Below are 16,689 nucleotides of genomic sequence, written 5' to 3' on the forward strand. Positions count from 1 at the left end.
TCTGGTTCCCATTTTGCTGGCTGTCCCTCAAGGGTTGTTTCTACAGCTCTAGTGGACTCCGGTGCCGTGGGGAACTTTATCGACCAGGCCCTCTCCTCCTCCCTGAACTTAACTTCATACCCACTTGCCTTTCCTTTCCAAGTCCTGGATATGCACATATTGGGATCCGGCATAATTACGCACGCCACAGCACCACTCACCCTCACCGTGGGACCCAAGCACAAGGAAAGCCTTCCCTTCCTCATCACTCATCGTTGACCTGTACACAAAGTCCTTCTCGGCCTCCTGTGGCTCCAACTTCATTACCCAACCATCTCCTGGTCAAAGATGGCAATCACCAGAGCACCTGCTTTCCCGCACCCTGTGGTTCCACATTGGTGGAGGGCCCTGTGAGTGTCCTCCAGCCCATCAATCGGTCCTCCCGTATCGTTGGCCTTGTGTTTTGGGACATAGATGTGAATATCTGCCAGGGTCTGGAGAGGGAGGGCATCTCCAGAGGGCATCTATGTCCCCACGTTGGTGAGAGATTGGCTGTTGATCTGGGCACACATCCCTCGCCTATGGACAGCCAGATATCACCCGCACCACCCAATCGCTTTCCAATAAATACTGGTGACCCACTTTGGTGCAGGACGTCACCCACTATGTCAAGTCATGTACTCAATTTAAATGTTCCCAGCATGCTCCAGCAGGGAAACTACTTCACCTTCCTGTGCTTCAGCAGCCTTGGTCACATCTGTCCATAGACTCTTTAACGTATCTCCTTTCCGATGGGTTTTACCACTATTCTGGTTGTTGACAGATTCTCTAAATCCTGTTTTATCCCTCTCTGGTCTACCTAACACTCTCCATGTCACCGAGGCACTAGTCCAGCAGGTTTTCCGGCACTATGACTTTCCGGAGGACAAAATTTCCAACTGTGGTCTACAATTCATGTCGCGTGTCTGGAAAGTTTTTATGGAGAAGCTGGGGGGCCGCGGTCAGCCTCGCATCTGGGTATCGGCCTCAGTCTAACGAGCAGGTGGAGAAGACCAACAAGGATCTAGGGAGGTTCCTAAGGAGACACTGCCAGGACCGGCAGGTGGAGTGGGTCCGGTTACTTCCCTGGGTGGAATATGCCCAGAACTCACTTCGTCACTCCTCCACCGGGCTGACTCCCTTCCAGTGCGTCCTGGGATGTCAGTCGACCCTGACTCTGTGGACTCCAAGCCAGACAGAGGCACCTTCAGTGGATGAATGGTTCTGGCATCAGGACCAGTGAGGCTCCCGTGTTCCATCCTGGTGATCGCATCTTGCTCTCAACCGGAAACTTCCCGCTCTACCTGCCCTGGTGGAAGCTGAGACCCCGGTTTGTGGGGCCCATCAAGGTCCTCCGGAGGGTCAATGAGGTAACCTATCATTTAGAACTCCCCACCAACTACCAGATTGCACCCTCCTTTCATGTTTCCCTCAGGCTGGTGGTTCTTGGCTGCTGCCATCTCCAGCGACACCCCTCCCTCCCCTGTACATCGAGGGGATACCCGCCTATGCTGTTAGGTCCCTTCTGGACTCCTGACATCGTGGGGGTCGGCTCCAGTACTTGGTGGACTGGGAAGGGTATGGTCCTGAGGAGTGCTCTCAGGATACTGTCACCTGCTCTCTCTGGCGGTCGACGTCGCCAGTCTACTAACCACCGGTCCTGGCAACCTACATTGCACACATGGACTTCATCACCACTCTGATTACTCTCCCTTCATAGAGTCTTTAGGCAGTTTTGGTTACGTTCAGTATGCTTCTCCTGTTTTGTATTTTTGTAATGTTGATTTTTAAATGTTTGGCAACTGCTTCGTGACTCCCTGCGTATACGTAACAACAATACACAAATACAATATATACATATTCCGTCTCAGTCCGGAATATGCATATGATGGTGTGTCTAGCTAGTATGGACAGTATATGAATAGAAAAGGTGTACTGCAGTAGTTATATAGGCTGAGCCTTGGCTAGACTACTGTGTGTGTGTGTGTGTGTGTGTGTGTGTGTGTGTGTGTGTGTGTGTGTGTGCGTGTGCGTGTGTGTGTATACTGAAAAAAATATAAACGCAACATGTAAAGTGTTTCATGAGCTGAAATAAATAATGACACCAGAACTGGACCTCCAGTGTGATCGTGAGACCAATTCATTCCAATCGACTGATTTCCTTTTGAACATTTTTTTTTCAGTGTTTCACGTGGGTGAAACGGTCATGTAAACATCAGTGTTCAATGACTATGGACCTAGGGAAGCAGTATCTACGGTGCAGGGTAGAGTACTTCATCTAAATTTCCAGGCAAGGCAATTTTTCGGTTGCCTGTAACTTCAACTTTTTTTTTTCAAGTGCATGCCAGAATAGCAGCAATAGCTGCTCAGTGAAACTACAGTTGGTAAGTACCGACTGTATTTTGACATTAAGCTGGAAAAGTTGGTGAATGGCTTCCTGGGCTTGAAAGAGAATTGTCATATTCAACATGTCCTGTAAAGACAGATTCTGGTTCAAGACTCAACCAACGGACGGTGTGAGTGGTGGCGAACTTGACGACTTGAGGGCAGTGGGTTCTGAACAACAAAGGTATACAAAAACTTTTGTAAGGGAATTATAACACAACCCAAAAAAGCACTTTGGCGAATGGAAGGGGCATGTGCTCTGCACAGGTAGAGCCTTAGACCGGAGGGGATGGCTGAAGTTGTATGGGCTCCATACCAATTGTGCTAATATTGTTTTTTCATGTTTGTAACTTATTTTGTACATAATGTTTCTGCCACTGTCTTATGACCGAAAAGAGTTTCTGGATATCAGAACAGTGATTACTCACCTTTTTTTGAGTCAGATGCAAAGGATTTACTGCGGCTCCCAGAACCAAATCCCCGTCATTCACATGAAGAGGAGACCCTGATACAGGGGCCGCAGATCTGGGTGCCTTGAGAATTCGTCAGCGAGTGTGTAACCCGCCTCTACCATCTGTCCTATTGGCTAACGTGCAATCATTGGAAAATGAACTAGATAAGCTCCAATCGAGACTATCCTACCAACGGGACATTAAAAACTGATATCTTATGTTTCACCGAGTCATGGCTGAACGACGACATGGATAATATACAGTTGGTTGAGTTTTCAGTGCATGGGCAAGACAGAACAGCTATCTCCGGTAAGACGAGGGGTGGTGGTCTGTGTCTATTTGTCAATAACAGCTGGTGCGCGATCTCTAAGGGTGAGTACCTCATGATAAGCTGTAAACCTCACTTTTTAACGAGAGAGTTTTCATCTATATTTTTGCAGCTGTCTATTTCCCACTACAAACCAATGCTGGCACTAAGACTGCACTCAACGAGCTGGATAAGGCCATAAGCAAACAAGTAAATGCTTATCTAGAAGTGCCGCTCCTTGTGGCCGGGGGACTTTAATGTAGAAAAACTTAAATCTGTTTTACCTAATATCTATCTGCAACCAGAGGGGAAAAAAACTATAGACCACCTTTACTCCACACACAGAGACCTGTACAAAGCTCTCCCTCGCCCTGCATTTAGCAAATCTGACCATAACTATATCCTCCTGATTCCTGCTTACAAGCAAAAACTAGAGCAGGACGTACGAGTGACTCGAGTGACAGATTACAAAGGGAAGCCGAGCTGCCCAGTGACACAAGCCTACCAGTCAAGCTAAATCACTTCTATGCGTATTTCGAGGCAAGAAACACTGAAGAATGCATGAGAGCACAAGTTGTTCCGGACGACTGTGTGATCAAGCTCTCTGTCGCCAATGTGAGTAAGAACTTTAAACAGGTCAACATTCACAAGGCCGCAGGGCCTGACGGATTACCAGGATGTGTGCTCAGAGCATGCGCTAACCAACTGGAAAGTGTCTTCACTGACATTTTCAACCTCTCCCTGACCGAGTCTATAATACCTACAGTGGGGCAAAAAAGTATTTAGTCAGCCACCAATTGTGCAAGTTTTCCCACTTAAAAAGATGAGAGAGGCCTGTCATTTTCATCATAGGTACACTTAAACTATGACAGACATAATGAGGAAAAAAATCCAGAAAATCACATTGTAGGATTTTTAATGAATTTATTTGCAAATTATGGTGGAAAATAAGTATTTGGTCACCTACAAACAAGCAAGATTTCTGGCTCTCACAGACCTGTAAGAGGCTTCTTTAAGAGGCTCCTCTGTCCTCCACTCATTACCTGTATTAATGGCACCTGTTTGAACTTGTTATCACTATAAAAGACACCTGTCCACAACCTCAAACAGTCACACTCCAAACTCCACTATGGCCAAGACCAAAGAGCTGTCAAGGGACACCAGAAACAAAATTGTAGACCTGCACCAGGCTGGGAAGACTGAATCTGCAATAGGTAAGCAGCTTGGCTTGAAGAAATCAACTTTGGGAACAATTATTAGGAAATGGAAGACACACAAGACCATATAATCTTCCTCGATCTGGGGCTCCACACAAGATCTCACTCCGTGGGGTCAAAATGATCACAAGAACGGTGAGAAAAAATCCCAGAACCACACGGGGGAACCTAGTGAATGACCTGCAGAGAGCTGGGACCAAAGTAACAAAGCCTACCATCAGTAACACACTACGCCGCCAGGGACTCAAATCCTGCAGTGCCAGACGTGTCCCCCTGCTTAAGCCAGTACATGTCCAGGCCCGTCTGAAGTTTGCTAGAGAGCATTTGGATGATCCAGAAGAAGATTGGGAAATGTCATATGGTCAGATGAAACCAAAATATAACTTTTTGGTAAAAACTCAACTCGTCGTGTTTGGAGGACAAAGAATGCTTAGTTGCATCCAAAGAACACCATACCTACTGTGAAGCATGGGGGTGGAAACATCGTGCTTTGGGGCTGTTTTTCTGCAAAGGGACCAGGACGACTGATCCGTGTAAATGAAAGGATGAATGGGGCCATGTATCGTGAGATTTTGAGTGAAAACCTCCTTCCATCAGCAAGGGCATTGAAGATGAAACGTGGCTGGGTCTTTCAGCATGACAATGATCCCAAACACACTGCCTGGGCAACGAAGGAGTGGCTTCGTAAGAAGCATTTCAAGGTTCTGGAGTGGGCTAGCCAGTCTCCAGATCTCAACCCCATAGAAAATCTTTGGAGGGAGTTGAAAGTCTGTGTTGCCCAGCAACAGCCCCAAAACATCACTGCTCTAGAGGAGATCTGCATGGAGGAATGGGCCAAAATACCAGCAACAGTGTGTGAAAACCTTGTGAAGACTTACAGAAGACGTTTGACCTCTGTCATTGCCAACAAAGGGTATATAACAAAGTATTGAGATAAACTTTTGTTATTGACCAAATACTTATTTTCCACCATACTTTGCAAATAAATTCATAAAAAATCCTACAATGTGATTTTCTGGATTTTTTTTCTCATTTTGTCTGTCATAGTTGAAGTGTACCTATGATGATAAATTACAGGCCTCTCTCATCTTTTTCAGTAGGAGAACTTGCACAATTGGTGGCTGACTAAATACTTTTTTGCCCCACTGTATATGTTTCAAGCAGACCACCATAGTCCCTGTCCCCAAGAACGCCAAAGTAACCTGCCTAAATGACTACCAAACCATAGCACTCACATATGTAGCCATCAAGTGCTTTGAAAGGCTGGTCATGTCTCACATCAACACCATCATCCCAGAAACCCTAGACCCACTCCAATTCTCATACAGCCCCAACATATCCACAGATGACGCAATCTGTATTGCACTCCACACTGCCCTTTCCCACCTGAACAAAAGGAACATGAGACTGCTGTTCATTGACTATAATACGTTCATCAACATAGTGCCCTCAAAGCTCATCACTCAGCTAAGGACCCTGGGACTAAACACCTCCCTCTGCAACTGGATCCTGGACTTCCTGACAGGCTGCCCCCAGGTGGTGAGGGTAGGCAACAACACATCTGCCACGCTGATCCTCAACACGGGGGCCCCTCAGAGGTGCATGCTTAGTCCCCTCCTGTACTCCCTGTCTACCCACGACTGTGTGGCCAAGCATGACTCCAACACCGTCATTAAGTTTGCCGACGACACAACGATGGTAGGCCTGGTCACCAACAACGATGAGAGAGCCTATAGGGAGGAGGTCAGAGACCTGTCAGTGTGGTGCCAGGACAACAACCTCTCCCTCAAATTGAGGGCTTCGAGCAGGTTGAGGGCTTTAAGTTCCTTGGTGTCCACATCACCAACAAACTATCATGGTCCAAACACATCAAGACAGTCGTGAAGAAGGCACAACAACACCTTAATCCCCCACAGGAGAATGAAAATATTTGCCATGGGTCCTCAGATCCTCAAAAGGTTCTACAGCTGCACAATCGAGAGCATCCTTACTGGTTGCATCACTGCCTGGTATGGCAACTGCTCGGCATCCGCCTGCGAGGCGTTACAGAGGGTAGTGCATATAGCCCAGTACATCACTGTGGCTAAGCTTCCTGCCATCCAAGACCTCTATACCAGGCGTTGTCAGAGGAAGGCCCTAAAAATTGTCCAAGACACCAGCCACCCAAGTCATAGACTGTTCTCTCTGCTACCGCATGGCAAACGGTACCGGAGCGCCAAGTCTAGGACTAGAAGGCTCCTTTAAAGGTTCTACTCCCAAGGCATAAGACTGCGGAACAGTTCATCAAATGGCTACCCAGACTATTTACATTGACCCCCTTTTTTACGCTGCTGCTGTTCTCTGTTTATTATCTATGCATGGTCCCTTTAGCCCTACCTACACGTCCATATGACCTCAATTACTTCGACTAATCCATACCCCGGCACATTGACTCGGTACCGGTACCCCTCATATATAGCCTCGTTGTTGTTATTTTATTGTGTAACTTTTTTTACTTTCGTTTATTTAGCAAATATTTTCCTACTCTGCATTGTTAGTTAAGGGCTTGTAAGTAAACATTTCACCATAAGGTCTACACTTGTTGTATTCGGCGCATGTGACAAGTTAAAAATTTTATTTTATTTGATCTGTGTACGTGCCTGGAGCTGGGACAGACAACAAAAGCCTTCTTCACTGACTGTTTTGTACTAAAACAATCTCGTTACCGGGGGCGGCAAGCTGGGAAACACACTCATGCTGTAGTTGCTATGACACAAGTATCCCCAACACCTACTCATTCCTAGAGCTGGCTTTCCCAGCATGTTCTTATTCTCGCCATGAAATTACAGTCTGCATGAATTTTATCTTGTGTGGCGGAGTTCATTGAACACAAAGTTTAGCATTCTTTGAGTGTATGCACTTTGACAATTGAATAGGCGTAGAAAATACTTTATCTCTATCATGTTTGACTATTTCTAATAAAGACAGAGATAGAGGATATAACATAAATAGGGAAAATGCATATAAAAGTAACAATGAAAATGGGTGCTTTGATTTCTTAATTCTGACTCTGTTTCCCATATAAAACAGGAGAGCATATTTGAGTTCTTGATAAATATGGCATTTTGGCTGAGGGGAGGACGCAGGTGGCATGCCAGCATGTGATCCAGGTGCTCTGGTATCATGGCACTGAGTGATAATGACACCACTGTGCAGTCTGGGACACAATGTACCTGAAGAGTTTTTGCATTTCAAGTTTTTGGGGGTGGTTGGCGACTTGATAGGAGACGTTTCTGGGTCTGCGTCATCGCTCTGGTTTTGGTCAATGTCACTTTCCTCCGGAACTGAAATATCTAAGTACACCAAGTGCAAAACAGGTCAGTACATACCACTTTCTAGACACGTCATGATTCAAATCCTGCGCTATATTCCTTTTAAGAAGCACCAATAAGGACATAACACCCCATCCCCCCTCACTGCCCCTTAGCTGGATTACCTTGTTTAGACACAATGGTCTCCTCTGCCTGGTCTGTCTTGCCCTCTTCCTCGTCAGGGATCTTACTGGTGATGGGGCTGGTGACATAAAGCTTATTGATGTCCAGGGTGGTCTTGCTGAAGGGGGACATGGAGGAGTACATGCTTGCATAGCCGTTGGAGGAGCAGCTAAGGGCGGCCAGGTCCAGAGCCTTGCCCCCAGTGATGATGGGGATGTTGAGGGAGAGTTTACGGCGGCGGTTGGGGGACGATGTCTTGGTGATGGCCAGGGGAGGGGGGGAGGAAAACTTACGGCTGGCCCTGGGGGATTTGGGAGGCTCCCCATATAGTAGTTTATTGTTCTGACTGCTGGCGAAGAACAACTCCAGGGATCTGCAGCAGTAAAAAACAACACATTTTATTGTAGTCAGAAGGATGTACTGTAGCTATGTACTTTAGCACTTCAGTGTGTTGCAAATAACAAGGAGATCAGAATTATCCATGTCTTTTTGTGTTGTATTGATAGTCCTGTATGGCTCAGTTGGTAATAGCATGGCACTTGCAGCGCTAGGCTTGTGTGTTTGACTCCCACGGGGAATGAAAATGTTTGCACTCACTACTGTAAGTTGCTCTGGATAAGTGTCTACTAAAATGTAAATAATTCAATACATTGTCAACAGCAGAATGGTGCTTCTGCAGTCGTGCTTGTCTTTTTTGTTGCTGAAAACCTCTCCCACTCACTGCCACCCTCCTTGCGACCTCACGGGTTCCCATAAATAGCACAGCGAGTGACAGAGCAAATAGCCATGCTGCTGACACAGGCATCAGAGTGGCGGTGGCTCACAGAGACATGATAGGCTCCACATGAAAACATGCTGCATGGTGTGGGCATGGGGAGGGAGCTCCCCCTGATCTGAGCCTGGGAGCTAGGCTCACTCTCCTGGGCCGGAGAGAGGGTCTGCTCTGCTCTGGTCGACAACATGCACCATAAATATTTCATACTATAGATCCTCTGCAGAACAGAGAGGGTGGGGTCCTGCAGCAGAGAGGCCAGTTGCTAAGGTGACAGCGACAAAGCCCTGCTGAGACGCTCTTAGGCAGGCAGAAGAAGAGGCTGAGCCCAATTACTGCCTTCTCACACAGAACACACACCAACCACACTGACACACACAGACATGACCTCTACCCAGCTCTCCTCACCTCACCTTCCATCACACACACAGACATGACCTCTACCCAGCTCTCCTCACCTCACCTTCCATCACACACACAGACATGGCCTCTACCCAGCTCTCCTCACCTCACCTTCCATGACACACACATGCAGGCACGCAGACACACAAACACGCGCCCACGCACCCACCCACACACACACACGCACAAACACACACGGTAAAGAAGTAATACTGTGGGCTGTGGAAAAAGAGCTGTGAGGTGATCAGTGGTGGGCTAGAGGAGAGAGAGGCAGCCAGAGGAGGCCAGAGGCTGCTGGGCCTGTCAGGGGATGTTATCATCACCAGCCCTAACTACAGCCCTCTTTGCTGTGTAGGGGCCATGGCCATGCAAAAACACTGACAATGTATCATCTTTAAACAGCACTGGGCATGAGATAGATTTAGAGATTTCTCTGACTGTGTTGGTCAAAGTCTAGGCTAAATGGTAAAGCAGTAGCAGCTCTTTTATGGCCTTACCGGGCTGGGATGGCACTGATGGGCTTTTTGTAGATAGTGATGAGCTTGTCCAGCACCACATCGGCGCTGGTGAACACGCGGTAGGAATGCAGGAAGGTGTTGAGGAAGTCGATCGAGAGGAAGCGCAGGTCGGTCAATCTCTCTAGAAGTCTTTCCACACTGGCATAGCGGATCTGCAGCACCTTACATGAGTTCATCATCTTACTGAAACGGATGTCCACGTCATCGCAGTACAAGCTGGCGTCAGACCTGCTCACAGAAAAAAAACACAAACACATGAAAACACAATAACACACAAATAAAGGCACCATGATAATCCCATTGACTGTTTAGCTATAGTTGTGAATGGGGCTTACTTGATCATCTGTGGCACGGTGACTTTAGAGTTCTCCTCAAATGCATTCATCATAAGCCCATTGCAGCGGATGTTGTCTATGCACTGTAAAAGAGAAGAAGGGAAGGTTAAGGGAGAGGAAAGGTGTGAGTACAGCCACTCTGCAGACAGACATCCAGGCCCCATGTCTCCCTGCTGGAGACAGACAGACATCCAGGCCCCATGTCTCCCTGCTGGAGACAGACAGACATCCAGGCCCCATGTCTCCTTGCTGGAGACAGACAGACGTGATGCATGCAGAGTAAAGCAGAGCAGAGCAGACGTGCCTGGCTGATGTCACTGGTCCAGGCAGATTTCTCCTGCCGCGAGGAGGCCACCAAGATCACTGTGAATGACTGGCCTTCTTTAGGCTCCACCACGATTTTAAAGTCCAGGTGCTCCATGTCCTGTACACCCTTGTCTGGTTTGGCTTTGGGCAAAACAAACAGAGGTGAATAGGAGAAATGGGTCATTACCATGACATAATGAGAGGTTTATTGTGCTTGTAAATGATGATGAACAGATGACACTTGCAGGGAGGCTATAGCTAGTATACTTCATAAAAGTGTAATACTAAACTTATCATATGTTACACTGTACATACAGTAAGCATATGTGCTCCATATTTCAGTGAGGTAGGAATGAAACAGTGCGGTGCTTACACTCATCATCTGTCCCCTCGGGGTCTTCCAGAAGAGTGCAGTCAATAAGAGAGACCACGCCATTCTGAGAACAACATACAATATGCATTAGCACACTCACAACCACATTCCAAGAATCCCCTCCATTACTGAATAATCAATAACAATATGACTCATTATGTAGCAACACATATAGACCTACAGGTCAATAAACAGAGTAAATCAGCACCCAAGTAATAAGGGACTCCTTAAGAGGATGTGTTGACTTCAATATCATAGGACCATGATTATATGTATTGGTATTAACGAAAGCCTCATCTATGTATTGTAATTTGTTTTGGTCCAGGATGCATCTTAAGAGATTGTATAGTAGGCTCAGCAGCCCAGGGCAGGCCCACCTTGGTGAGGTGCAGCTTCCCTCCAGAGCCCCTGGTGCAGATGATGACATGCTTGGAGAAGAGGAAGCACTGCCTCTCCCCTTCCTTCTTCAGAGTCAGAGAGCCCAGTCGCCCACGAGTGATCTTTCCCTTCTCACTCATTGGCACCTGGATGAGAGAGCCTATATGGCAGAAGGGGGAGAGACATACAGCAGGGTTGTCCAGTTAGTGATGAGGGCTCACAGATGAACTGTACTGCAAGACTGGGAGAGGCCTCCTTCACCTGTTCAATGACTTTGGGGGATATATACATACTGTAAGGTTAAACCATATCTCTAAATGATTTTCCTCTTCTTTATATGTCCATCAAAGTCCGTTGGGGATGTATGACATTTACAGTCCCTGACTCACTGTCGGATTGCCTCCCAACAGCCTGATTACCCTTGGAAATGAAAGAGTCAGCCCACTTTCAGTACATGCTATAAAGGCAGACAGGATTATATCGCCCAGGCCGCTGGTTAAGTCTTTCCTTATGGAGGCTCAGGTAGGCCTTTGGAGGTTTGAAGTTGTGATAACACAAAGGCAGTCAAACAGTTGCGAGGTAGAAAATCCACCTCTATGATTCTGTCTTTATGTGGGATCTTGGGTTCCTTTGTGTATCTTCTCTCAGAGCTTACCTTGTCTGACAAACGTCTGGCTGGTGTCAAGGAGGATCTCGCAGCCCTCTACAATCATGCGCTCAATGGCCAGATTCTTCCTGATGTTCTCTGTCTCACTCACCTCGTCATGCATGATTCTAGGGGCAGAGAGGTTGGTCTTTTCACATTTGGAATGTCATTGTATTCACTTTGTCAGTGTGTATGCATTCTGTACAGTAAGCATGGTAAACTGAGGTGTCCTGTTTGCTGCTTTGGTGCTATAAGGTGGTAGGGCAGGTATACCTGGACAGCTCCTCCAGCTTTGACTTGGCGTAGTCCAGACTTGTCCTCTCCACATGCTCATGTGGTGTGTGGGCCAGGAGCTCATGGAGAGTAAGAATGTAGCGGGGAATCTGGAGTGACAGAAAATTAATAGGGGCAGGTGAGTCACACACACTTGCATACAAGACACACACACACTGACACAGACACAAACACAATCAAACTCATTGCAGCAGATCAGTAGGGACTTCTATGTACATTCACAGTCATCAGCAGAAATGTATTACCAACACAGCAGAGTCCAAAGTAGACCCCAGTGGAGCAGACTGCATGGAAACTGCATGCCTTGCCAGAAAATAGCCATTATGAAACCCTGAGCTTCACAAACAACCAGTTTATGTGTTTATGAAAAAAACAACAGGGATATTCACGTGAGACAAATATCTGCTCTGTTGTTGGTGATCAATGGAGGAGCCTTTGTCTGAAGAGAGAGAGAGCTGTTTGAGCTGAGAGACGGGGACTGGACAGTCAATGAGAAGACAGTGGAATGTACAGTACTGTATGCCTACCTGGAACATGGGGTAGGTGAGGAAGGTCTCCAGAGTCCTCTCCTCACAGTCTGGCTTGGCCTCATATTGCTTCAGCAGCTTGTCAAAGTCTCGGTTCTGTTTACAGTGTGCCAGGATCTGCAGACTGTATTGGTGGTTCCTCACAAACTCCTGGTAGATGTTCAACATTGGCAGCAGGATGTCAAACAGGTCAGCTGTGAATAGAGAGGACCAACAAGTGAATGAGAGATTGATAGATGATGTATGAGGTCAATTGGGACATGGCATTATCAAATTCATCCATCCATTAAATGACCCTGAATAAAAGCACTTTAGTCAGCTTACCCAAAACTAATGTTGGCCAGCTTGCTATTCTTGCTTTCAACCCTTGGTAGAATATTTGATGCAGAAACATGATGGTCTCACTAAAGTAAAGGGGAAATTAACAAGATGTTAAGTGTCCATTCTGAGAAAAATATACACTAGCCATAGTTAGGTGAAAAGGATTCAAACATGCAACAGTGAATATGCCTGTATGTGCAAGTGTGTTAAGATTTTATACCGCTGCACTTGCCTCTTGACAGGTCGTCATTGCAAATAAGAATCTGTTCTTAATTGACTTACCTATATAAATAAAGGTTAAATAAAATACAAAAGAAACATCTTAGAATGAGGCTTTGACACAGCATAATGCCATTACATCTCAGGGTTATTATGTTTTCATTATCGTCCATAGTTGAAATATATGAACATAAAATCCTACAGCATTGAGACAGTCATATCACTGTCTCCCTGAGAGAGGTGAGAGACAGCAGTGGAGGTGTTAGCTTGGCGTGATCATCTACAGCTGCACACCTGTTGAGGAAGATGCTGCTGACGTCGTCATGGGTGATGGGTGGTTTCTTGGAGCTGGCGGCCATACGGAGCGGTCGGAGGAAATTGTTGACCAGGATGTGGAGCTGCTGGACGTACTCAGCCTCAGAGTCCAGCATGCTGAACACCACCTGGTTCCTCTTCCTCATGCTCTCGGCGTGGGGAGACCGGATGTAGTCCTGGATGATGGTCTTCCACTTCCTCCTGCACATCCAGCCTCGTAGGAAACTCTGCACCTAGTGGACCACGGGAATCAAAGGTGAGTTTCTTTCCTGCATCATCGGCAAATACACTGAAAATAAAGTAGAACATATTTTGTGTAAATATGTACTTTTTTTATTTTCTTGAGTTCAGAGTCATCATCTTCACTGGGGTCGGCTGTTGGACTCGACTGGATCTTCCCATTGTCTTTGTGCAGGCCGGAAATCTGCATGAGAGGACAGCCACAGACAAGATCCACCAGTCATTATCACTCACAACCTGCTCTCCAAGTTTCCTCCTCACTTGACAGCGTATTAACAAAGTGACTGTGTCAAATGCAATTAGAGGCTGTCAAAGCTGCCAGCTCTGACATGTGGTAGTGGTGGTGGCAATACTAACTCTGTTCACTTGGCTGATTACTTTACATCAGCACTCATTTCCATTGGTTAGAAATTCAGACTCACACTGTGTGACACTGTGCTGCTGTACATAGAAAAGCCATAAATGTGCTGCACAAAAGAGCTGGGAGCTACTCAGAACTGTCTGAAGGTAAGTGTCCCCATTTACTTTGTATAGGCTGAAAGAGTTTATTGTTATGTTTTTTTGTGTGTGTGGGGGGGACTCTGTATAATAAAGCCTTGTTCATGCATATTCAGCACACCATTTCATTTCAAGCCCCACATTTGCACATTAAAGTAACATGACTATTTGATCTGAAGAATACAGCAGGGAACATAGCTCTATTGGAGGGATTGCTTATGAGTGGAGATGTAAAGTGGTGGGTCTGCACACATCTCTTTGTGACAGAGTGGCCCTCTCAATCTTTCCCAATCTCTCTCTCCCTCTCTCTCTCTCTCTCTCTTTCTCTCTCTCTCTCTCTCGTATTATTCAATAATATAGACATAAAGAAACAACTAGTACAGTCATTATCCATTTTAGTTCACTCAGATAACAAAATCCTAGAAATCTTGAGCGGTGCTCCTGAGATATATTTCACTGTACTGTAGTTGCGCTAGATCCCACACAAGCTCCAAACGCTTTCCTGTTAAGTAAAAAATAAACATAACAATCCCCCACTGAGGCAGAAGGAATCATAATGAATATTACCTCTGATTTTAGCCGTTCAATCTCTATTTCCCCGTCCTCTATCTGTTGTCGAAGTTGCTTAGCAACCGTTTTCTCTGTCTCCACGATCTGAATTAGATGGAGATACTTCTGCATGAGCGTCTCGTGCTCCGTGGCCAGGTTCCTGTAACTGTGGACAGGAAACACACACTCACACACACTGCAGCAACTCTCCACAGGTATGTTTCCATACTTTCAGAGGTACAGATAGACACACTCAAGACAGTATGCTCCCCCATGCAGACTGTATACATCCACCACTCTACCCCTGCCCTACATACACATGTGTACCCATACAGACCTCAGGTCTATGAACAGCCTCATAATGCAGTGGCGTAAATATTAATATCCTTTGTGCTCAGTGAAGTGTAGCTATGCTGCACATGTCTCAGCAGATAACCAACCAAAATACAGCAGGGCCATATTGATAAGAATATCCTCAGAGCAGTGCCCAAATCCACAGTCACAATAGACCACCAATCATCACAACGGCACTTATTATTTCACAATGATTATTATACAGTAAGCTACATCCCCAGTCACCCTGTTTCATTCAACTGAAATGACACAATACCAATTTACAACTAACAGTTCAATAACAACACCTGAAACCAGAGTATATCAGGAATACGGTTCAACATGAGCTGCATACAAACTATTACCTCAGGTGACACGAATGTTTAAAAATCCTTCTCAAGTTCCCTATCAGGTTTTCTACAGCATTTCCCCCCAGAAATGTTCGTCAAAAACATTGCCTTACTGCTGCATGACAGTTCTATCACATCTCAACAGAGTCAAGTTGTACATTTAAAACCATACACCATGCCTTATCTAAGAGATTACACCCATCCATACAGTAGACATCAATAATAGCATGTGTGTGTTAATGTAGGTGTTGACTGGGTAGACAGGTTGTAGTAGAGGCCTGGTACCTGGCATGTGTTATTGCAGCCACCCATTCATCACCGTCCTTGACATCCTCTGTACGCAACTCCAGGGCTTTCTGGTTTTCATGGGTGAAATTTACAGTGAAGTAGTACTGAAACACACAGAAAAAAACAACGGCTTAATTAGCTCTAAAACACATTACTACATTGCATGGGTAGAGCGGCATTTGGATTCTTTGTTTTTTAATGTATGAGAAAAAGTATTTTCTCAATCCATAGAAATCTAAATGAGCTATCATATTATAACCACAAAATGCAACGAAAAGGTCAGACAATGCACAGTATAGCAGCTACAACACAAACATAGTTACACAAAAATAATATTTTAACAGAAGATTATGAAGAGTATTTCTGGCCAAAAACATCAGTGTGCTGCAGACACACATCATTGAAACCATGAACCCTCTCACAATCTAAGCTTGTGTGTACCCTTTCTCATTGCTGACATTAGGGGAGTGCATTGCACAGATGACCGTGGGGAAAGGAAACCCACATCCTCACCCACCAGCTCGATCAATGGGGATTTTAGTAGAAAGCCTCTCCTGACTGTCTGGTTGCCTGGCCGCCTAACCGCCTGACCGCGTTACCGCCTGACCAGCTGTCTGACCGCCTGGCTGCCTGGCTGCCTGGATGGCTCCGGATCCCAGGAGGAAAAGCCATAAGACATGTAAGCTGGAGGCATTGCCAATTACATAACTGTGCACTACCTGTTACCTAGCAACTCCACTCTGTGCGAATGGATAGGCTCTTAGCACTACTTGTCTCACTCCATTTTAACTAAGCTGGCCTTCTCTATGCTGAATTCCCCAGCACCAATAGGTCTGTGTACGAAGCATCACAGTCACTTAACGATCATAGACCATCCACATTATCTGGTGGATTAAAAGTTCATTTCAGACCTTGCCAGACCCTGTTTGTTCATATAGTACATTTCTTAAATGTTGTACATTTAAATCATTAAAATGTTAGCTGACATAGGCTAATTGAGTGATTGTCAGTGTCTAACATAACAAGAGGAAAACTGCTGATGCATAACCACATTTTGAAATTACACCTTGGGTATTCTACTATTCTAACACTCAACAATAAGTTCAGACCCTGATTGACTTCCTAAAAAAAACATTGAAAGTGTGTGTGTTATGATTCAACATATCCTAACTT

General features: G+C 45.8%; 1 protein-coding gene across 1 annotated transcript in view; it reads right to left on the minus strand.

The window, feature by feature from the left end:
- The window catches only part of LOC139372337 (Ras protein specific guanine nucleotide releasing factor 1), a 36,755-nt gene that overhangs the window by 15,974 nt on the left and 4,092 nt on the right, over positions 1 to 16,689 (minus strand). The window contains exons 2-16 of the mRNA XM_071112060.1: positions 15,514 to 15,620; positions 14,564 to 14,711; positions 13,587 to 13,682; positions 13,238 to 13,491; positions 12,728 to 12,807; positions 12,404 to 12,597; positions 11,856 to 11,965; positions 11,592 to 11,710; positions 10,936 to 11,096; positions 10,559 to 10,622; positions 10,184 to 10,326; positions 9,880 to 9,962; positions 9,524 to 9,772; positions 7,855 to 8,225; positions 7,592 to 7,711 (exon numbers count right to left, since the gene is read on the minus strand). Of these exons, the coding sequence (XP_070968161.1) occupies positions 7,592 to 7,711; positions 7,855 to 8,225; positions 9,524 to 9,772; positions 9,880 to 9,962; positions 10,184 to 10,326; positions 10,559 to 10,622; positions 10,936 to 11,096; positions 11,592 to 11,710; positions 11,856 to 11,965; positions 12,404 to 12,597; positions 12,728 to 12,807; positions 13,238 to 13,491; positions 13,587 to 13,682; positions 14,564 to 14,711; positions 15,514 to 15,620 (2,299 nt within the window). The remainder of the gene's footprint in view (positions 1 to 7,591; positions 7,712 to 7,854; positions 8,226 to 9,523; positions 9,773 to 9,879; positions 9,963 to 10,183; positions 10,327 to 10,558; positions 10,623 to 10,935; positions 11,097 to 11,591; positions 11,711 to 11,855; positions 11,966 to 12,403; positions 12,598 to 12,727; positions 12,808 to 13,237; positions 13,492 to 13,586; positions 13,683 to 14,563; positions 14,712 to 15,513; positions 15,621 to 16,689) is intronic.

Source organism: Oncorhynchus clarkii, chromosome 2 (genome assembly GCF_045791955.1).
Source record: "Oncorhynchus clarkii lewisi isolate Uvic-CL-2024 chromosome 2, UVic_Ocla_1.0, whole genome shotgun sequence".
Taxonomy (NCBI): domain Eukaryota; kingdom Metazoa; phylum Chordata; class Actinopteri; order Salmoniformes; family Salmonidae; genus Oncorhynchus; species Oncorhynchus clarkii.